General features: G+C 45.9%; 1 protein-coding gene across 2 annotated transcripts in view; it reads left to right on the top strand.

Moving 5' to 3' along the window:
* The window catches only part of PPM1E (protein phosphatase, Mg2+/Mn2+ dependent 1E), a 708,925-nt gene that overhangs the window by 515,814 nt on the left and 169,084 nt on the right, over positions 1-24,027 (top strand). For both annotated transcript variants that reach the window (XM_078683583.1, XM_078683584.1), the window contains exon 3: positions 4,542-4,741. In XM_078683583.1, coding sequence (XP_078539709.1) covers positions 4,542-4,741 — 200 coding nt within the window. The remainder of the gene's footprint in view (positions 1-4,541; positions 4,742-24,027) is intronic.

Raw genomic sequence — 24,027 nt, 5'->3', positions numbered from 1 at the left:
AAAATTACAAAAGTTATAAAAGCATTTTCTCTCAGTATAATCTTAGCCTCTTATGGGGTTTTTCTGTCTTTTGATTGCTAGGTTTATTTATCTTAATTCTTATTTTGTACTACAATTTTTGCTCTTGTAATGATGTTTTACTTTGTCTTTATTATTCAATAAAGCTTTTCAAACTTAAAAAAAAAAGAAAGACAGGGATGTGCCGTATTTACAATATTACAGCTCACCCCTCTGTTTCTCCCTGCGCTGGTGCTAAATTAAGCTGCCTAGCGCCAACGCAGGCACCCTTGCACCATAGTGCAAGGGTGCCTGAGTTAAATGACTGATTGTTTATGTGCAGGAAGGGACACCTTCCTGCACATAAACAACCTTTAAATGGAGTTTTCTAACTTTTGTGTGTGCTGCTTAATGCAGCACACATAGTAGTTGCAAAACAGCATTTTTAAAAAAATGATTGTTTATGTGCATGAAGGACCCCTTCCTCCACATAAACAATCAATGGTGTTTTGCTGTTTCAATGTGTGCTGCAGCACACATAGAAACAGCAAAAACAAGGAGAAATTAAACATTTCTCCTCGTTGCGCCAGGGTAAGACCAGCTTTTCCCTGGTCTTAATTTTGGCATTACCCCATATTTACGCCATTTGAAAAGTGCGGCACTTAATAGATATAAATGTACTTTTCTTGCATGCTCTATTTGTATTTCAATATCTACAGCCGCTGATTATTAGTGAATGCGTATATATATATATATACATATACATATATATATATATATATATATATATGCCACAAATGATCCAAACCGAAGAAAGAATCAGAGGGACACATATATATATATATATAAGGATTGACCTCTTTAGTTTCACACGAAAACTGAAACTACACAAGTATTTTAAATTGAGGTCACATACGAAAGACTCTAAGAAAATGTCTAGTAGACTAACAGCCACAGATGTATTGACCGGGAGAGATCTATCAACTATTGAACTTTTGGAAGATCTGCGATCAGAGAATGAAGAGAATTCATCCACTATGAGGACTATACCAGAGAGAACAATTAACATAGGTATTGAACAGGATAGGGAAGAAAGCCCGTTCAAACCTGTATCAGTCTTCAATCCCCAAATGCCATTAGACGCTATTGATGTCTTCAAGGAAGCGATAGCGAATGATTTACTCAAGTTTAGATCAAATAAGACAGGGCAACGAGGAACAAGAGGAACAAGAGGAAACATTACTATGGCAGAGACAACAGCATTACAGAACCTCATGAAGGATGTGACAATAATAATCAAACCTTCGGACAAAGGTGGAAATGTCGTTGTCCAAACCAGGGAAAAATACCAGAAGGAAGCATTACGCCAACTCTCTGAAGAAAAGAACTATGAAAGGGTGTCAAGTGGAATCTACCAAGCAAGTATCCAAGCCTATGATGAACTGATAAGCAAGTGGTTTGGAAAATCTATGCTGGGGACAGAGGAACATTTATTTCTTCGTAGCAATAACCCGGTAGTCCCCACCTTCTACCATATCCCCAAACTGCACAAAGATAATGTGAACCCACCGGGGAGACCTATTGTTTCGTCAGTCAACAGCTTAACGGTACATCTATCTATGTTTATAGATCATTTCTTGTTTCCCTTTGTGGCACAGTTAGAGTCATACATTAAAGACACTAAAGATTTTTTAAGCAAGATAGCTAAAGTATCATGGGAGCCTAGCTATCTATTAATGGTATTGGACATAAAAAGCCTTTATACCTGTATAGATCATCAGCAGGGTCTAAGAGCTGTCCAGCTTATTTGGAGAAACATCAACTACGCTATGCTATGCATAACCAAATGTTACTTGAATGTGTGGAATTCTGCCTTACAAATAATATTTTCTTGCTCGAGGACCAGTTTATCAAACAATTATCTGGTACGGTGATGGGCACCTGCTTTGCCCCCAGCTATGCGAACTTGTTCGCTGGCTGGTGGGAGGAGCAAGTGCCCAGAACCGTTGAGGGCAAGGTCAAAGGCAGAGTAGTGCAGTGGTACCGATATATTGATGATTTATTCATCATATGGCAGGGTACCGTAGAATCAGCTTATGATTACATTGAGGTCCTAAACAATAATGATCTGAACTTGCACTTCTCGGGGTCAGTGAGTCCAGTGGTAGTGTACTACCTGGACCTGAGGGTATTTGAAGAGGACCAGAACACACTGCTCTTTTCCACAAGTCTACGGCGGGGGATTCAGTACTGTTTGCTAGCAGCAATCACCCACCCAACTCATTCACAGTATTCCTTATGGGGAGCTCCTCAGGATAAAAAGGAATAGTACAAGAGATCAGGATTTCGAGGCGGCTGCCTCGGAATGCATAGCGAGATTTGAAAGGATATGACTCTATGTCACTCACAAAAACCATGCAGAAGGTGAGACGGATTCCTAGACAGAAACTACTTATAGAGAAAAGGGAAATGATACAAGAAGATGGTCAGAGTAAGTTCCGGATGGTTACACCTTACTCAGTTGAAGATAACTATCTTAAGAAAATGCTCAGGAAAAACTGGCACATTCTTAAAACAGATAATGCCATCAAGGGTGATATCCCTAACTTACCCCTGGTAACATTTAGAAAAAAATCAAGATCACTTCGAGACATGTTAGTCCGAAGGGGAAACATCCTTAACAACGCGGTTATTACACCGCAATGCTGTTACATCGCGGTTGTTACAACGGCTGCATGTAACAACGCTATGCCATTACAACGCAAGTCTTTACATCGACTTGCGCTAGATGGCGTGCTAACATTAAAAATTATGTAGTTTACTATCCCAACACCTTCCCTACTGATAGGTGGACTGGAGTTGGAATAGTAAATTACACTTTTTTAATGTTAGCACATAGGTGGACTGGAGTTGGAATAGTAAATTACACTTTTTTAATGTTAGCACGCCACCTAGCGCAAGTCGATGTAAAGACTTGCGTTGTAAAGGCATAGCGTGGTAACATGCAGTCGTTGTAACGACTGCGATGTAACAGCACGCTTTGTAATAACACACGTTGTTACGTCATACATCCAGTGCGAAGTCATTTAGAGGAACCACAACAGCAGGTTAAAACCTTAAGAAAAAAATGAAAGGTTTCTTTCCTTACGGCAGGTGCAAGGACTGTGCCCATAGCAAGAGGGTTTTCACGCATACAATACCGGGCATACATAAGACTAGGGAAACAAAAAAATTCCTAACCTGTAGAACTCCCTATGCAGTATACTGCCTAGTGTGCCCATGCGGGCTGCGCTATATAGGCTGTACTATTCACCAACTTAAAATCAGAATATTGGAACATTTGAGAGCCATAGACAAAATAGATCCATCTTACCCAGTGGCACGTCACTTTGCAGAAGTTCACCAAAGTGATTGAAACAAACTTCAATATTATGGCTTAGATCATGTTCCTGCCAATCCAAGAGGAGGGGACAGGTTACGTAAACTTAGACGCCTTGAGTCAAGGTACATTATAGATCTCTTAACAAAATATCCGAGAGGAATGAACAGCGGGGAAGAGCTAGCTGCACATCTGGGGCCTTGATTCATTTGGAAGATGATTAAGCCTGAATATATAATACCAGAAAATGTAGCAATGAACAAAAGTAGGTGAACAATTTGAGAGAACTCTTACTGATCTTATTCATTTTGATTTTGGCTGTAATTTTGATCTCATTTGTGTTTAGTCTCTGAGGGATCAAAACAACTATAGCTGTGATAATAATGTGATGAAATGAAACCTCCTAGGGTATTTTTAGATGTATATATGGAGCATGTTTTAGTAATTTTATCAGAGCGATGAGATTCACGCTTAGAGGAAACATGATGAAGGGACATTAGCCGATCCACGGCTTTATGAACAAGTAAAGTTATAAAACATACTATATGAAATGTAAAGTACTGAGGAAGAATGCTGATTGCTGGCAACTGTAATTAATTGTAAGCCATATGGGTTTCATGCATTTGAAATTCCCTCAGGAAACGTTCATGTAGTATCAGCAGACTAGAAGTTTTGGTCTGCACACCACTACAAAATGGAAACTGCTTTTGATATATGAAAGTTTGTCCCTTCTTTGTTTCCATGTATAGAAAATACTGCTTTATATACATGCTTCCTCGAGTGTGACATCAACACTGAAGAAGGCTTTACGCCGAAACGTTTGTGTCCTTTGTGGCCGGAATAAAGTTTTGCAAAGGTTCCCCTGGAGTGCGGTAATTTTTTCCCAGGATCGGGAGATTTGGAGCTTTAAAAAAAAAAATATATATATATATATATACATAAAAATATATGGTGAAAATTAAAAACACACACACACACTTACATATGGTGAAAATTAAAAAAAATTCCAGTGGCTCTTTTGGAGGTGGTGCATTATAAAGATTTTGGCTTTGCTATTCTATTTGAATGTCTTTTGGCTAAGGTAAATCCTAGGTCATAAGATTTGAATCGCACAACAAAACGTCAGGAACTGTTCTTAAGCCTGTTCCTTGCTCTTCCATTGCAGAGCTTGAGAGCATCAAACTGGCTCGCTCAGTTTTCAGCAAACTGCACGAGATCTGCCACAGCTGGGTTAAAGACTTTCCCCTGCGCCGGAAGAGGCATCTCTACTACGAGACGTCGATCCATGCCATCAAGAACATGCGCCGGAAGATGGAGGACAAGCACGTGTGCATCCCGGACTTCAACATTCTCTTCAACCTTGAGGTAACTGCCGGGAATCATAGATATTACAGAATACATTGTTAGCAGTGAGTGAGCACAGTGATAGATAGTTACCAGTAATCTTGTCATCCTATGCCTGGGTTGCCCTTACTATGACAAGGGTGAAGAAGGTGAGGAAAGGTGCATGACAAACAAGCATTGGCATAGCCAATCGGTCTCGCATTTGGGACCTTATAAGTGTTTAGCCATGCAACAGTTGGTGTTGTTGCACCAAGGTTATTCTGCTGCATAACAAAATACTTATAGGGTCCAAAAAGCGAGACCTATTGGCTATGCCAATGCTTGTTTGTTTTTTGTTGCTGTTTTATTCAAGTTGCTAGATCTACAATAGCTGGAGATGGTTTTTGTTAACAGTTCTTTGCATCAAATGAACTTGTTTTCATTGATCTGAATGTTGTTTCCATTCTGGTTGTAGGAAGCAGTCATTCCCGGGGGTGCGGGGGCTGCCTAGCTGTGTGCATGCGCCGAACTTTGCAAATGAAAAAAAGCCTGGTGCCTGCACAATTTACAAGTGTGGAGTGAGTGAGCCCCAGGCAGCATGACTCACTAACACAGGAGTTCATGCACTGCGCCTGCATACTCAGCATGGTTTAAGGAAACTCGACCCACTCCCTCCCAGGCATCGAACACATATTTACCAAGAAACTCTGAGAAGAGCCTGCCTGCTGCACTGACGGCTGGTGGTGTGTGTGCCTGGTGAAAGCGTGCACTGATAGCTGGTGGTGCGTGTGCTGGTGAAAGTGTGCACTGGTGGTGTGTGTGCCCAGTGAAAGCGTGCACTGACGGCTGGTGGTGTGTGTGCCCGGTGGAAGTGTGCACTGACGGCTGGTGGTGTGTGTGCCCGGTGGAAGTGTGCACTGCCGGCTGGTGGTGTGTGTGCCTGGTGGAAGCATGCACTGACGGCTGGTGGTGTGGGTGCCTGGTGAAAGCGTGCACTGACGGCTGGTGGTGTGTGTGCCCGGTGGAAGCGTGCACTGACGGCTGGTGGTGTGTGTGCCTGGTCAAAGGGTGCACTGACGGCTGGTGGTGTGTGTGCCTGGTGGAAGCGTGCACTGGCAGCTGGTGGTTTGTGTGGCTGGTGGAAGCAGGGGCATTCACAGTGATAGAAGACACAAATTAAACTGACGAAGAGGAGGGGGAGAAGGGAGGGGAAGTTCGAGGAGAGGAGCATGATTCACAACTAGAAGACACAAATGAAGCTGACCAGAAAGGAGGGGGAAAAGGGAGGGGGTAGTGCTAGCAGAAGAGTCTGATTACAGCAATAAAAACACAGCTGGCAGCTGTGCACGGGCTCGTGAACGCAAGCTGTAGGCCAGCAAAAGCCTCTGGTGGCACTTTTAAAAGCCACTTACTAAATGTCTCGAAGAGGCAGTGCATGCGCTGTCGCAGGCGAGACCTAAAAAAGATAGAGAAGTAAGAGTAAGACCCGGTACTCTTCATGATCTTACAGACAGCCTTTCTTCAGACTCATGGAATATTGTTTCCAAGGTCATCCAAGGTGCATGAATGCAAGGAGGATGAGGACTTGCATGTAAATACAGGCCCCTACCATTGTTGATTTTTAAACTATATATACAAGACCCTGATTAATTAATACAGTATATTCTTGATAAAAATAATTTCTATAACATATTTTGAAATTTAAAAAAGGAATGGAGTTAGAATAGTAAATGAGCCTAGGTCAATAACAGGTGGGAAGTAAGGGGCCCATTATGATAGCGGATAATCCGCATCCTCCGGGCCGGCGGAAGCCACCGCCGGCCCGAAGGATGCGGATTATCCGCTGCGGAATGAGAAAAGACCCCCCGCCAGATTAGGATGGCTGGGGCATCTTTTTTCAGTCCGCCGCTTTTCCGCCGCGGTCGCTTTCCGACCGCGGCGGAAAAGCTCTAACATGGCTGGCGGTGTCTATCAGACACCGCCAGCCATATTAGGATGGCTGTGCTCCTATGCCTTTCCAAGGCAGCATTTCCGCCGAGAAAAGGCATACGATGTTTACTTTGGGGGCCCGATGCGGGCCCCCAGGGGTGAAGGAGGGGTGGGGGGTGCATATGGGGGGTACGTATGGTACCCCCCTGCCTTTGCGTGCACGAAGTGGCAGGCACCACGCGGTGCCTGCAGCTTCGTGCATGCAAAGGTAAACATGCCTTTTTTAACATTGCAGCGTGTGCTGCTTCAAGCAGCACCCGCGGAAATGTTAAATATACAGGATGTGACCGCCAGGGTGGCGGTCACATCCTAATTAGCACGGAGGGACCGCCGCTGCCCCTGCGGACGGTCCCTCCTCCTCTGGGGTGGCGGACGGACACAGGTCCGTCCGCCATCCTAATAGGCCCCTAAGTCTGGATGAATTTGGATATTTACAAAGGATTTCTAATTGTACCTTTCACATTGGAATACTGGCTACTCACCGTGAGGGTCTCAAGGCATCTGTGGAGGGGGGCTGCAGGTAGGACTGGGTGGAGGAACACTCATTTCAGCAGAGAGTATAAAAAGGTACTTAAAAAAATGTTTTTATTGGGTTTTACATTACATACAATAATTATAACCGGCAATAGCTTCCAAAGTGGCATTCCTATTGGTCATACGGTAGGAGCATACTTTCATGCAACATTATATACAGTGATACAGAAACGTGTGAGAATCAGTGGTGATCTTGTAGATTCAGTTATGGTGAACTAGTAAATATCATCAACGTACTGCCGCAGTGTCGTTAACTGAGGATAAATCCAAAAACTGGGGCGGAAGTAGGACAAGTACAGGAGGCAGCAGTGGCATGCTGTACTGATTGGAAGAGAAATGCATAACAAGAGGCTGGTGTGCATGTGGAACTGTAGTCGCTAAGTGGGGCATGGCAGAAACAGCTGATAAGTGCATTTGCAGAGCTGTGCGGAGGGGGGACTTAGGGAGGGGAGGCCCCCCTCAAGAGCTCTCCTGACCATCCTTTTTCGTAAAGGGCAAGAGTCAGCGGGACAGGCCAGGGCTCCAGGTAAGGAATCCTCACCACGGGGAAGATTTACAAGCCCCTTGCGCCGCCATTGCGTCACTTTTTTTGACGCAACGGTGCATTAAACAATGCCGCCAATTTACGTGACACATCTAGGGAGATGCGTCACGTTGTAAAGCCCTGTGTCACATTATACCTGCTCCAGGTATAATGTATGCAGGCAAGTCGTTCCCAGGCAAAAAGCCATGTAGAACTGAAGTAGCTCAGTACTGGTCAGGATGAGAGAGCGAGATTGTGCAGTGTGCCACTATACATGGCTCACTGCGCATGAGGCTTGTAATGAAGACTTACCTGATTTCACATTATAAAGGACCCATGACTGCTTCCTGTCGTCCTTCTCAGGTTGTCACCTTTTCACCTTTAAAAGAGACAGAGAGGTCAGAGTGGTAAAAAGAAACAAGCATTGACATAGCCAATAGGTCTCGCCTTTGGGACCTTTATAAATGTTTAGCAGCAGCACATTATCCTGGGGGGAGGATTATGATTTGTTAATGCTTATTTGCTCCTGTGTGACCCCCTCTCCAGCATCGGAGATAAAAAATCTAGGGGTTTGGCTTGACCCGACCCTCGGCTTCATCTGTCATACCAAGAAGGTGGCGGCTTCTTGCTATGGCATCATTAGAGGACTAAGACCTATCCTTAAATTCTTTGATGCATCCACCAGGCAACTGGTGGTTCAAGCATCAGTGCTGTCTCGGCTGGATTATGCCAGCTCGCTGTTGGCTGGGATTAATCAGTCAGAACTCACCCACCTGCAGCGAGTTTTTTAATGCTGCAGCCAGAGTGGTGATAGGTCTGCCAAGGCGATGCTCTATCTCCAAATCTTTGCACTCTCTCCATTGGCTCCCCGTACACCATAGGATCAAATTCAAGGTCCTCTGCCTTGCGTTTAAAATCCTCAAGGGTACGTCTCCCCAAATTTTGGAGAATCTGCTGATACCGTATGTTCCCCCGCGAACCCTCAGATCTCTGGGTCAGAATCTGGCAGTGGTTCCGCGCTTCAGACTAAGTAGAGCTGGTGGCCGCTCTTTTCGAGTGCTAGCGGCAAATTGGTGAAATTCTCTTCCTCCGCATATCCGGGCTATTGATGACCTCTTCAGTTTAGACGGGCCATCAAGACCATTTTATTTGTTTAGCTCTCATGCTGTGTCCTATGGCCTTCCTGATTTTCTTCAGTGTTGTGTTGTGTTTGCCTTGTCAAAGCGCCAGGACGCCCCTTCGCTGGGGCAGCTGTGCGCGGTATAAGTAAAAATAACATAACATAACATAACATGACATAGATTAAGCAGCCCCTGCTATCAGAGGTCATGATGGCAAGTATGGATCACAGATGAGGCAAAACCATCAGTTTAAGGACCTAAATATGGCTCTGTCCAGTTTGTATACAAAGTGCCTCATTTACAACAAAATTACACAGGGCGGCGCTGCGAGCCATGTTACTGTGCTGAGCTACGTCATTTTAAAAGTACAGGGATACGTCATATTTACAACAATATGACGCATCCCTGTGCTTTCCCCTGCGCTTGCGCTCAATTCGCTGCCATGCGCCAACACAGGCACCCTTGCACAATAGACACCTTCCTGCACAAAAACAATCACTGATTGTGTTCTCCTCATTCTGTGTGTGCTGCAGAAAAAAACGATGAGAAATACAAGTATTTCTTCTCATTGCGCCTCCTTACGCCTCCCCTGGTGAGGAGTAGGACTCTGACGCGTTCCCCGGTTTATGAAATGTTGTAAACCTGGGTAGTGTAGGGTAGGGTAGTGTCCATGAGTGTTGAGTGGGAACACCCAGAGCAACACCCACAACACGCCTCTTTCACGCAAAGTGATGAGTGAATGAATGAATACATTATTGTTTGGCTACTCGAAACCATTACATTAAAACCAAAGTACAAAATTACAAAAGTTAAAACCAAGGGAGTTTCGGGAGGTCAGTCTATGTGGTAGCTCCCTGAGCACTAGTGGATACGGTAAATAGGGTTCATAGTAAGACATGGGTCTGCAAAGTCTCTATATGTTCAAACCCTCGGTGACCATCAGCATGGACCGTGTCTGATGGATAAACTTTCCAAAAGAGGCCATGTGTTTTACCGTGGTCAGAGTGTAGAGATGGTTAATCGCCTCCTTTGCTGTACGTGACCCTGCTTGTCTTAAGATTGGCCTGAGATAAAGACTGCGAGCCATGCGCAGAGCCGGGCAGCAGAATAGAAGATGGGCCAATGACTCTCGTTTATACCTGCAGAGCCTACATTCCCGGACTCCTGAACCGACCTGTCCGAAGGCGTATAATTCTTTGAGGGGCAGCGGATGTAGTCTGTAGGCTAAAATCTTGTGAAGGGCTGCGCGGCCCACGGCCTGCGTGAGATGATATTTAGGATTGTGCAGAATGTGCGGCAGGCATAGAGACTCGTGGAAGTCTTTTCTTGCCAGTGACTCCAGATCCAGTTTCCGTGACCGCGCGCATACTTGTTTTTTAATCGCGTTTTTGATGGCGGTGTAATTGACGTGTTCGGGGTTCCAAGACTCGATGGCAAGATTGAGATGATCCTTTTCCGCATTGAGAGTGGCCGACCAGGGATTCCCGGGTTCTCTGAAGATGCATTTCAGGACTGCCTTGAGTGTGTTCTCTTGTGCCGCTGTTGTTAGAAAGTAGTATTTACTTAGGGCGGCAATCTCTTCCAGTTTTTGCTGGTTGAGTGAGAACTCCAGGCGGACAAGAGTATTTCTGGTGCACCTTGGTAGATGGAATAGTCTCTTGTAGGCTCTACAGTGAATTTTTTCTAGGTCTTTATTCAGTTTGCCCGGGAATGCCTGTTGAGCGTAATTGAGAGCCGGCATTAGCTTGGCTTTGAGTCCTCTTTGAATAGCCGTTGTAGACGGGCCATATAAGGAGGCTTGCAGCTTGCAGATGGCGTAGGTGATGGTTTTACCTTTGCCTTGAATAGTCTTTAAATGGGCGCTTGAAAGCCCCAACTCCTGGAAACAGATGCCCAAATAGGTGTACCGCTGTGTACTTTCCAGCGAGAGATGACCAAGCCTCCATCTTAATGGTTTTTTCTTTGGGTAATGTCCGAAGATGATTACTTTTGACTTGGATGAATTTGCTACCAGCCTGTTTTTATCTTTGTATGCGGCTAGTGCCGTCAGCGCCTTTTGTAGCCCAATTCTCGTGTGGTCCAGGAGTACCAGGTCATCAGCATATTGCATAAATTGGATTTTGGTCCCTCCGATCTTTGGGGTAGCCAAGGCTGCCCCAGTCAAGGCCCTCTCCATGTCCGCTGTGTATAAGTTAAACAACAATGGGGCTAGCACGCACCCTTGTTTTAGGCCTCGATCTGTGTCAATCTTCGCGGATGCGTCGTCCCTCGAAAGTTTGATTCTCACCCACGTTTTTTGGTACAAGGACTGGATCGCTCTTAACAGGGATGGATTGATGTTCCATTGAACCAGCTTTCTCCACAGAATGGCGCGATCTACCCCATCGAACGCCGCCGAGTAGTCAATGAAGCAGTCGAATAAGGGGGGACTTTTGCGTGACCGCGCTTGATGGACCAAAAAAGAAAGTGCGGTGATGTTATCAACTGTGGCGGACCCAGGTCTAAATCCGGTTTGGCAGAGTGGGAGAAGGCCTTCTTCGCTCGTCCAGTCTGCAAGGTCCCTCAAGATGGCACTAGCGTAGGCTTTTCCCTCGATGTCCAGGAGGGCGATCATGCGGTAGTTTGATGGTTCTGTTTTGGGGCCTTTCTTGTGGATTGGATGTAAGAGCGAGCCTCTCCATGAGTCTTGTACATCCCCCAGAAGCCAGCATTCAGTGTACAGGTGGGTCAGGTTTTCGGACCAAAAGTCAATGTTTGCTTCGAATAAGTGGCCAGGAAGGCCGTTAGGACCCGGAGCGCCGTTTTGTCTGATGTTTTTTAGAATTTTAGACACTAACAGTTTTCCGGGCGGAGCCTTCTTCTCGGTGATAGGGTCTAGTTCATCTCCTACGGTGGATGCTTCGTTTTGCTTGTTGACAGGTCCGTCTTCGGTGTAGAGTGCTTTTACATGGGCAACCCAGGTGGAAGCTTCAAGAGAGTTTTCTCTATGGTTTGAGCCTCGTCCCAGGTTGCTTAAATAGTACCAAAACTCTTGCGATTTTCCAGGGCTCAACAGGTCAAAGATTTTCAGCCATTGTGCTTCACAATAGTCTTGTTTGCTGCCCAAACCTTCTTTGAGTGACTTTTTTGGGCCTCTTGTAATTGTTTCTTATTTGGGCTTGTGCCAATTTTGCGGAAGACTTTACGTTTCATGTTCAGTTGTTTAGCGCTTGTTTTAATTTCTGCGTTGTATCCATATGCAGTTGGGGGATGCCTATGAGTTGTACTATCTGTGTTCCCACGAAGAATCGCCGCCAGGGTCCCTGTTATGACATTCCAAGTTGCTATTGCACCCTTTTTCTGTTCACTCGGTGGCCAGCCTGTCCACAGGTTTGCCCAGTTGTTAAATGTAGTAGTTACGGTCTGTCCCCATTTGATTCTTCTGGGCAGCTTTATTAATTCTTCACTGTCGGCTGCTCCAATGCATTCAAGCCTATGGCGTGTATCCACTATAAAGTTCAACGTGATGGTTAAGGCAGCATGATCACTGTCACTGCGCGGGTGAACTGAGAAGTTTAACATTAGGGGTTACAGTTTATCACTTAGGCTGATATAGTCGATCGTTGTTTGATTGTTGTATGTGGGACCGACAAAGGTCCCTGGGCTATTCTTTACGTGGACTGAATGCGCTGTCGCCAGTTTGTAGGATTTTAATAGGTCGTTCAGTGCGTTAGTGGCCCCGGACTGATGACTTCGTGTGGTTGGTACCCCTATGTTGTGGATGTTGAAATCGCCAAGAATAATAAATTCTAAGGAGGAAAATTGGAGCAATAAGGACTCTAGGTGGTTTGTTAGCATGGCCGAGTTGGATATAGGCCCATGTGGGTTGTGATAGAGGTTGATTAATAAAAATGAAACATTTCCGTTTATCGAACGGCGGCCTTTCAAGATGCCTGCCTGAAGGGTGTCCGGAAGATTAGGCATTTCCACAAATTCCAGTTTCAGCGAGTGTTTTATATATGTTGGTCTTTTTTGCTGGTTTTCCATATTCTGCATATCCTCTTAGTGAGAGAGGGTGGATCTGCCAGGATTCTTGTATGCAGATTATGTCCAACTCCTCCATGAATTTCACCGCGGTTTGGTTAAGGAGCAACTTTTTGAGCCCTGCGACATTCCAGGTCATGATTTTCAAGCTGTCCGGAGACCGATTTTTGTCTAAGGATTTTGGATGCGCGTTAGTCATGCTTCGGTGGGGATGGCCTAAGTCTTTAGGGCAATATCAGTTAGGATCTGGGGTTTAGTGCTAGCGGCAGCCAAGACCAGTCTTTGCTCGCGCGCCCCAATGTTGCGCATATGCGTGTACCCTGGGTCGGGTTAGTTGTTATCTTGATTGGGGTTCTGTATTTATGCCGCCTTTGGACCCCTGAAGGATGGCACGTGGGTGAGGGGAGCATGCGAGCGTGAGGTCCCTCCGGCTGGTTGTACCGTGTTTCCCGAGTGGAAATACGCGGAGTGGGTTTTTTAAAATAGGGGGTATTTTTGTGCGGGCTTGGATTTTATTTTTATTTTTATACCCCAGCTTTCCAATAGCTTAAGCTGACTTTTCAGAGCCTCGGCCATGTCCGGGCTCGCAAAGGTTAGCTCCGTGGTTTCATTTTTCTCCTCCGGGTCTGGCAGCAGGAAGGAGATGGTTTCAATGTCTGTAGTTTTTATTCCTTCCAGCCCTGGGATGTTTGCGCAAAGTGTTAAAAGATTGCTGCGGTTGAGAATGTCCCACTTCCCCTGAGAGGCATAGTCGGGGTACAGCATTATTTTCCGATCCTGGGATTGGATGTGGTTTAATTGGCAGGCGGAATCCACCGCCTGGCCGCCGGTTTGTGGTGGCTGTACTGCGCCAGGTGGGTGGGGGTTTGCCTGCCTGTTTAACCCCATTGACCGCTGGAAGGCCGCCATAAGTGGTAATCTGGGTGGGCCATTATTGGGCGGCATGTTTTCAGCGTCCTCAATTCTGTGGCATCCGATGGCGCTTGGGGCACTCGGCGCATCATCAACGTTGATTGAGCGATGATCTGGGAATTATTTGGGCGTGGGTCGTATTCACTTGGGTGGGCTTGAATCGCTTCCACAGAGCTTTGTCCTTGTGGGTTATTTGCTTGATTTTTTGTTGGCGCTGCTAGAGCTAGCTGGGGGGCTGCGAGAGGGGCCAACATCCTCGGGTCTATTGCTGCATTGGTTAAGTGAGAGGCTTCAGGCGTTGGCTCAGTTATTTCTAGTGTTTTAGTAATTACTGCCAGTTGGGTCGTTTCCTAACTCTCGATGTGACCAGACGTCTGATTGTCAGGCCGTAGCCATTCCCGGATGGATCTGGAAGCGAGAGATTTGTTTTTGTTCGCCTTGTTGAATTTTTTTAATTTTTTCTTATTTTTCCTGGATACATTTTGAAGTTCTAGGCTGGTCGGTGTGATAGTATGCTGACATGCTGACGGTCATGATTTTTTGCTTGGGTCGGGGTAGCGTTTGTTCTGCTCATACTAATCGTAGACGGAAGCGCCGCCCAGGCGATTTTGTCTCCTTTGTGAGTTTCTGTACTGTAGTTTTGCGAATGTATTAAGCCTTGTGTTTTTAGAGGTTCTAGAGCTGGGACCTGTGCGATTGAATCCTTGTTCTTGCTAGCTTCTTTCTTGAGATCCTCTATTAATGTGGTCATGATGTTTGGGAGTTTTTCTAGGCTGTGCAGAATTGGACTGCAACTGCATGACTCTGGCTTAAAATATGTGCTATACTGTGCTCTGCGGATCAGGGAATTCAGATGATCCAGTTTGGAATCAATCCCAGAGATTAGGTTTGCGACTTTTTGTAGTATATTTATCTGGGCGTCGAGCTTGTCTGCGTGCATTATTGCGGAGCCTGTCATTGAGAGGAGTGTCTCGTTGATCAGTGATAGGTGGTCTACAATCACTGGAGGCCTCTCCCCCTGTCCGTGCGGCTGCTCACTGACGTTGATAGCTGAGCTGTTTTGTCTTGTTCCAGGAGGCTCCAACTCGACGGGTTCGGGGACTGGATTTGACGGACAGCCAGTAATTCTGGGGTTCCTCCTCCTTCATTGGTTTCATAAGTGCTGTTGGGCGCATTGAGCATATGTACTCCGTTTGCCGAAGCTCTTCTTTCGTTGTCAGAGTGTGTGCTTTTGGGTGCGTCAAACGTAGGGACCCCGTTTGGGGTCGTAGTCGGTTGAGGGTCTTCCAGTAATTGGTGGGTCGGAGTTGTTGTTCTGATATGATCGAGCCTGGGTGCGACCCTGTCTGATGCCTCTAACTTGAGGGGTTTTCCGCCCTGGAGCATAGTTATTATAGGTGATAGAGGGATTCCTAGTGCCCGGGTGGCAATAGGGCTAGGGGTTTGACCGTCCTCCAATGCTTTATTAGGCGGTGTGCAACTTGAAGTCCTAAGTGGTTCAGCTGAACTTGTTACCAGAGGGCACAAAAAGCTTCTTATGTCTCTGTTTCCTAGGATCCCAGTAGTGGTAACGTTGGCGCCGGGTCTCGGCGTCTGGGAAATTAAGTTGAGTGGGCTATAGCACTTCCCCACTGGCGCTACTTGCGACGGTGGTGGGATCGATGTCAATGCTGGAAACGCAATAGATAGACCTGGGGACGTCGGCGTTGCTCCGGTAGCACCGGGTGATCCTGAGAGTCCCCCGTCCCAGTGCCCTAGCCCGGGGTGCAGGCCCCGCGCTCCTGGGGGGTAGAAAAGCTTCGCCTTCCGTCTCCTAGCTGATCTATGGGGACGAGGCTTTTCCTGTGTTTGTAGTAAGGTCGAGTTTCTAGTCCTCATAGTTTTCCCTGTTTAAATTGTCTTTCCTGGTGAGTTGTGCTCGCTGCGATGGTAGGGCGGCGGGGGGAGGGGGTGGTGTTGGGACAGCCGAGGTCGCCGCGATGAACAGATAGAGTTGCCCCTGCCGCTGCTGCTCAGTCCAGCTAAAAGCCGCTGCCCGCTGCCTCTGTCCCAAAAAAGCTGGCCAGGGGATTAAAGTTCTGGCTTTGCTCTTGCTCTTGCTCCCCCCCAGCCCCCAGCTGGTGCTTGCTGCCTTGCTGCCTTGGTATTGACTCACCGGCACACGAGTCCTCTTATCCTCCGGCTCCAGCACCAGCACCAGTTCCTCGCTCTCCCCGGGGTTTACCGGTTTACCGGTTCTCTGTTCTTCTATTCTCGGCCCTTCTCAGCCCTTAACTCGAGGCTTCTCAGCGAAGGAGCCGGTGGTGGGGCCAAACGTGGCAAGCTCCCCCCCCCCCGTTGTGGCGGTGTTGTTGTCACAGTGCTTGGAACACAGCGCTCACACCTGCCTGCGGCACCTCAGCGACGGAGATGATGGGGGGGCCAAAAGTGACATGCTTCCCCCCCTGCTGTAGCGGTGTTGTTGTCTCAGCGCTTGGGGCAACGCTCACACCTGCCCGCAGCACATCGCTCCTTGCTCGTGGCGCGCGGCTCACCGCTGTACTGCTGACCACGGCGACCCAGTAGCCACACGGTCAGCCTCGCAGTCAGGCTGACAGGCAGGCAGATCGAGGCCAGCGGCCGACCTGCTATTTCCTCGTTCTTCCCTGGGTTCTCCAGCTCCTCAACGGCCGCGGTGGCCGCAGCAGTCACCGCGTCCGTCTCGTCTCGAAGAAGATGGCGTTCTGGCGTTCTCTGGCGATACACAGCTCACAGGCTCCCTCCAGTGGTCAACTTGCTCAACGTCTGTTGGATGTCAAGAGTGGTCGAAGGCTCCTGCGCCAAAGTGATGAGTGAAAAAGGGTTTGTATTTACAGGGCCATGAAAAGCAACGCAGGGTTGCTTTGCGTGGCCTTGTGAATATGGGCCAGCACACTGCGCCGCTGGTGCGTCAAACAAAGTGACGCACCAGCGGAACAAGGGGCTTGTAAATAAGGTCCAAAGAGGGAACAGAAATTCCTTAAGAACATTTACTATTTACATGACAGAGAGTTATTTGCAACAGTTGAAAGATGACTGATCCAACCCACGTTTCGCACAAAACATATCATTTCTTGATAATCCTGAAAAACATGGCCTTACAAAGAATAAAGAACTGTGATTCACAAGCAAGGCATTCCAATGTGTGTTCTCAAATCCCAAACAGAATGCAAGGGGTGATTAATTTTTTCCCATACGCTGCCATAATTAGCACTTTCTCGAACACCCTCACATTCCAGGCGACAACCCAATGGGAGATCAGTGAAATGGACATGAATTCAGAAAACTGATGAGGATTCATTTTGGTGTGCCTAAAAAAAGTAATGTTTAGCCACACCTTCAGAAGGGAAAGCCTAATAAACCAGCAAGACATGAGTAAAACGTACTGTTATCCTAACGTAATGTGTGGATTGGTTTAATTGAGTTCCATCATGAAATTTGATATACATTAAAAACGAGATGAAAATAGCACCAATAGTTACTCCATGTGTCAGAAAATAACTGAGTACTTCACATAAAGGTTTTACAAGGCTCTCGCCAACGTAGCTTCCAAGACAGACAAATAGATGTGAACTAATGTCCACAGTTATATGTGGTCAGCTCCCAACCTGAGGTGCTTCACAGATGACAATGCATAACATAACAAACAACCTTTTAATGTTTCAATGAACATTAAAATACTCACTGGGAACAAATTAATTAACTGAAATCCCCAAATTACAATTTAGAGAGAGTTAAATGATGGTGCCCTTCGAGCAGAGGAGAATAAAAATAAATAAGTTGCCAGTTGTCAGTTATATTTTGTAGGACATGCCATTTGGATGTGCTCTCTGCCTTGGCAGTGTAGGGGGAACATCCAAGCCACTTGTCACTTTAACTCCAAGTTAAACCTGAGCTGTTTATGAGGGTTGAAGCAGCAGAACCTGGACTATGAAACCAGTGTTCTGTGTGTGATTCTGCCGCAATCCGTCATTTTATGAATGACAAGATGAGTAAGCGCATATGCAATTACAACGATAACTGGCTTTAAACATTAGTGAAAAACAAAAAGTATTCTTACGTGGACCCTCCACTGCTGTTGCTCTCACCATCTTCATCACTATTGCCATTCATTGCAAATTATCGGGGATTAAAAAGACAACTGAAATCTTAAAGCCAAATCCAGAGTCACACGGGGAAAAGACCCTGGGGCAGATTTACAATAACTGGCGCATCCCCAGGGATGTGCCAGTTTTTGTGCGCCACAGCTCCGCCACCCATGGTGCAAAGAAGGGCAGATGCGTGACGCATCTTTTGGCGTACGGGCGGCGCATTGCTGGAGTCGCGTCACAAGCGCGACGCAACTCCTGCAATGCACAGGGGCAACCCATACATTACATGGTGCGTCACTCCTTACGCCTGCTTCAAGCAGGCGTAAGGAATTGACGTAGCAGCTTTGGGAAAGTGACTCAGTGAAATCTTGTCACTTTCCAGGGGCGTTCCTGCGACGGAACGTCACCCCCTGCACCGGAACGCCTACATGAAACCTGACGCAGGTTTCATGTGGCGCAGGGCCTTACACCGTGACGCATCTCCATAGATGCGTCACGTTGTAAATGCCTCGTAGGGATGCGCCGCATTTACGCCACCTTGCGTGACGCAACAGCGGCGTAAAAGTGGCGCAAGGGGCTCGTAAATCTGCCCCGTTGTACATCCGCTTCTTCGACAAAACAACAAATGAGAGACTGCTACAGCTGACTGAAATTTTAAATCAAACAAAGAAGAAAATGGAAGAGCGTTATTGTTTCCTAAACACTCGCCAAACTCTTATTAAAATCCATTATCAGCCGGTGAAACTCTATGCTACATTTGGATGGCGAATAATGCTAATGAACTGGTGAAAAACGTTCTTATACAGCAATAGTCGGATTGTCAAGGGTATTGCCGCCTAACTGACTTGCAGGCGAGGGTTTTTTGTAGTATTTTAATGCATCAATTATGCTGTTTTTGATGTCGGCAAACTTGACAGTTCATAGGGAGAATGGGCTGCGTACAGCTGTTCGATATTTTCAACTTTAGGAATTGGCAGCTGTAAGCGATAATGAGAAAAGACTGGAAATTAGTTCAGTACCCTCAGCTGAGCAAATTGTTTGTTCTACATATCGAATGCATTTGTGGCCCTCCTGCCAACGGGTATCTGTGCAAGCGAAAGGATAAACTGTAACAGTTTTCAACACCCCAATGTGACACTTTTCACCCATTACCTAAAACTTTCATTGTGGACGCCTACTGCGGATCACCAAGATCAAGTGGCCGTGTGCTACTGCGCATCACCAAGATCAAGTGGTTGTGTGCTACTGCGCATCACCAAGATCACGTGGTCGTGTGCTATTAGTATCCTGAGCAACAAGACTGTGAAATATATTTAATTGTTGAATAGATTCATGAAAGGAGTGATCCGTTGTTTATCGTTTAGCATTGTCTTAAACATAGTAGAAACGCCTCCCGTGTTGCCACTAGGGGTGAGCGGAATTTGCGAAATCGCGTTACGCAAATCTCTGCGAAATGGTAAAAAATTTCTGCGAACACGCAGAAATTCCTCGAACACGCAGAATTGCTTTTTCCCAATGCTTTTTTAATGTTCGCAATCGCTGTTTGCGTGCTTGGGGGAAATATCTTGAGAACGCGAACAAGCAAAAAATTTAGTGAAGTCGCGGAACGCAGAATTTTGGGCAATTTCGCGTTCTCCGCAGAACGCAAAATTACCCAAATTCCGCGAGCGGAACGGAATTTGCCGCCCAGGCCTAGTTGCCACAGTATGATGTACGACACGTGTTTGTGTAAACAAAAGATTAGAATGTGTTACTCGAGTCGAGTACGTTTAATGTTGTTTTTAGGGTGATGGGTAACATTTTGTTTTTTTCACTCAGTGCTTCAACTTTCTCTTCCCGCGATATATGTTTCTTTAATGCACAAAGTCTTCAATGAAAACAAAATACAGGGGTAGAAGGGCCAGATCGGTTATGAAAGTAATTATTCAGTCTAAACTAGACATGCAGATCACCTTTCTTCACATTCTAAGGTGCTGTCCATCCAGGCCTTCTCATAATTGTTTAATATCCATCGCCATTTCTCCTTGCTTGCAGGCGCTGCCCAAGTTCCTCGGCATACTCGAGTTGCATCAGTTCTGACTATGCCTTGGGGGGGGCGAGTGCACTGCAGGGCGCCAATTGGTCTCTGGCTCTAGCAGTCGCTACTCCAGTGGCCAGTGCGGCACACTTGGCCGAGTTCACTCAAACCTGACTAGAGATTGTGCACTGGTCGCTGCTCAGAAGATGGGCGTTACTGGTCAAGATTCCCTTAACTATAGCTATTCTGGCTGACTCCCCGACTGGACTGGGCTGTGCATCAGAAAACAAAAAGGTGGCAGTCTGTGCCTGGGAGAGCATGCAAGAATCCCTACAGAGGGAGATGGACATGGGTGGCAGAGACCTCCATGTTCCTACCGATCCCAGACCACGGATCAGAGGAATGCCGGACTGCCATTGTAATGAGGTGCGAGCTACAACAGTTGAGTTTGTGACCCACATCAACTGCCCCCAGCTCAGTCAATGACTCTGACTGCCCTGCAGAGTCCCTCCCATATCCCCTCGCTCCTCACCCCAGCACTCTAGCTCTCAGGGCCCCACAACATCCAGCATGTAACGAAAGATCTCGCCGCGAAGCAGGCAGCGGAATCCCGGCCATGACGTTATAAGGGAGCTCTAAGACCAGCCAGGAACTGAAGGGGCAGCGGCAGTGAGCAAACTTAGTCCTTGGGCATATTTACAATATAGTGGCTAAGTGTGTCGTTAAGCCAAGGCTAACAACACGCTTTGTCCCTTTGGAAGCGCAGGGCTGCACCATATTTACTAGAATATGGTTAGGTTGTCCAGTTTTAGGTTTAAACCTATAATAACTGATAAAACCCCACTGAAATCGAAATAGCTTTCACCAGTGAAAACATATAAACACTGAAAAAACACCTGCACAACCACAAACTAAATGCCATTCAAAGAAAGGAAAAAGATCTAGCAGTAAGAAAGACTGGGCTAACATTATTCTGCTTGAGTTTTGTTGTTTAGGGATGCCACTAAAATATTGTTTCTTCTTCCTTTTGATTTTTTCAGTTTGAGGTCTTTTGTCTAAAGATGCAGGGTTTAGGAGCATGTTTTAGGTCTTGTTTAATTATTTTATAAACTGTAGAGAATCAGGAAATATCAAAATCATATTTGATATTTTGGCTGCGTTTTATTCTTTCACTCATAGGTAAACTGGCTGCTTTCATAAGAATCTTTCCTAATATGTGTCATCACCTTTACCCATAGAGAATGGATAAAAACCTTTAATACATCAGCCCCCCAGTTTCTAGTGAGTCAGTATTGATAGTAGGTTAATTTCCAACACCTCAGGCTTTAAACATTCAATGCAAGGTATAGTGACAAGTATATATGAAAAGAACGCTACCACCAAGCATCGAGGATAGTGGTGAAAACATGACACAAGACTTTTGTAAAATATGGAATTGAGTGTCACTTGGAATGCTGTGCAAAAAAGGTTCTTTCCAAGTTCAACAAAGATTGGAGTGATAATGTTCGTATTTTCAGTGATTCAGCTATGCATATGAAAATCTGTGATGACCTGTCAAAATTGATACCTGAGCTGAAGTGCTTCCCTGTAAGAGATCCTTGCCACTTGTTATATGGTATGCTGAAAGCATCTTTACAATCTTCAGAGTTAATGAGGAATGCTATTGACTTTTTAGTCCATTCTGGTGCACTCTTTTCTTATGCACAGGAACTATAACGCAATTATTTATCATAGTGTGCTTTGTGTGGCATCAAAGAGAGTCATCCCAACTGTGTCCCTTAGCTGATGGTTCTCATTCCAAGGGGCTATGAATGCTATATTATCCATATTGGTAACCATTTACAGAATTGTTGCTGACTGATGATTCTAAAGGCAAGAAATGTGACGATCTTTGGTTGCATATTGATAGTGATTTGAAAAATGTACACTCTACTGCATTCGTAAGTTTTTACAGGAAAACATAACTGCTGTAGTGGACATATAAAAAAAACTAGAGTCCGAAAACACCCTTGTCTGCCAAGTGTTCAGCATAATTGGTGTAGATGTGAAATATCTCCTGGAGAGTAGGCTGGGCGACACCTTTAGTGACTTTGGCACTGCAGCATGTTCCATGTTAGAGTGCTTGCCACTTGGTAAGCAAAGCAATGTTGAAGAGCAATTCAGGAACTTTTATTTTACAATGTATGAGAAATGGCTTGCAATGATGCATAGAAATGTCCCTTCATCACCAATAGCATTTGACGTCAATAAAACATCTCTGTGGTACTCTTTGCAAGTTCTAGATCCCTCCCATAAAGGGGAATTTCCTCTGTAGTTTCAAAAGTGCTGCTTCATTTTTGACTGCTTCAATAACTCGGAGGGCATAAGCGCCCAGCTCAATAAATTGTTACAGAACCTGCCCTGAGAATAGCAATCTTCGAGTACACCAGTATTGGCATGGAAAGCTATGTCAGTGGCCAGAATAACAAATTGTGTACTGGCTGTTTATGCATTGTCCTTCTCAAGTGGCAATGTTGAGAGGGCCTTTTCACAGGAGTTTACATGGGAAGTAAATTGCGAGCGCACATGTCCACCATAAGCGTGGAAGGGTATACTCAGATGTGAGTCCCTTGCTCATTGCACCATCAGGATTCAAGCAAGCCGGGCCGAAGACGCCTGAAATGGCAGAAACCGGTCCCCAGAAGCTTGTTTCCTTCCCAGTACAAGAATTGGCTTGGTAGTTTGGTTTGCACTGTTCCCATCATGCACTGGGACAGGAACAGACTAATTTGCATATAGCCAAGTTCTGAGCTGGGATGGTGCAGTGAGCTAAAAAACGGTGATGGATCAAGCCCTGATCTTTGGACTGGGTAAGAGTGGTCTGCTTAATTCAGGCACTCTGTTCATCACCACCCCCTTTTCTGAATCATTTTGTCCACCATAAGCGTGGAAGGGTATACTCAGATGTGAGTCCCTTGCTCATTGCACCATCAGGATTCAAGCAAGCCGGGCCGACGACGCCTGAAATGGCAGAAACCGGTCCCCAGAAGCTTGTTTCCTTCCCAGTTCAAGAATTGGCTTGGTAGTTTGGTTTGCACTGTTCCCATCATGCACTGGGACAGGAACAGACTAATTTGCATATAGCCAAGTTCTGAGCTGGGATGGTGCAGTGAGCTAAAAAACGGTGATGGATCAAGCCCTGATCTTTGGACTGGGTAAGAGTGGTCTGCTTAATTCAGGCACTCTGTTCATCACCACCCCCTTTTCTGAATCAATAACTCGGAGGGCATAAGCGCCCAGCTCAATGCAATTGTTACAGAACCTGCCCTGAGAATAGCAATCTTCGAGTACACCAGTATTGGCATGGAAAGCTATGTCAGTGGCCAGAATAACAAATTGTGTACTGGCTGTTTTTGCATTGTCCTTCTCAAGTGGCAATGTTGAGAGGGCCTTTTCACAGGAGTTTACATGGGAAGTAAATTGCGAGCGCACATGACCAAAGACTGACTGAAGAAGTATTGCATGGTGTACTACAATAAGTTTAATTTGCAAAAATCTATTTGGACCTCATATACACTATACGTGCACTGTCTATATACCATGCACTATCAGTGCAGAAAGCAAGCAATAATAAAAGCAAAACGTTCCATAAACATGGGAAAAACACTGTTTCTGATGTTTTTAATGGCGCGAAAATGTGTAACCACTGATACCACTGTTTTTCAAAGTACTGAAATCACTTGAAAACACTGAAAAAAACCACCAGAATTTATCAAAAACAGAAACTGAAAACAGGAATGCCTAAATATGGTGCAGCTCTGCGTTTCCCCCTGCGCTGGCGCTAACTTAGTCTACCTAACGCCAACGCAGGCACCCTTGCTTAATGCAGCACACATAGAAGAAAAAACGAGGAAAAATAAAGATATTTCTCCTTGTTGCACCTCCCTTATGCTTCCCCTGGGAAGGTGTAAGCTTTTGGCATTGCCTCAGATTTACAATTTCTCGTAAATCTGGGGCAGTGTCAAAAGGCCATGGGTGTTGCTGGGAACGCCTCCAGCAACACCCATTGCACGCCCCTTTAACGTAGAACACTGCATTAAAGGGACTGATATTTATCAGGC

The sequence above is a fragment of the Lissotriton helveticus genome, chromosome 3_1 (genome assembly GCF_964261635.1).
Source record: "Lissotriton helveticus chromosome 3_1, aLisHel1.1, whole genome shotgun sequence".
Taxonomy (NCBI): Eukaryota; Metazoa; Chordata; class Amphibia; order Caudata; family Salamandridae; genus Lissotriton; species Lissotriton helveticus.
This window is presented reverse-complemented; position numbering and strand designations above follow the sequence as displayed.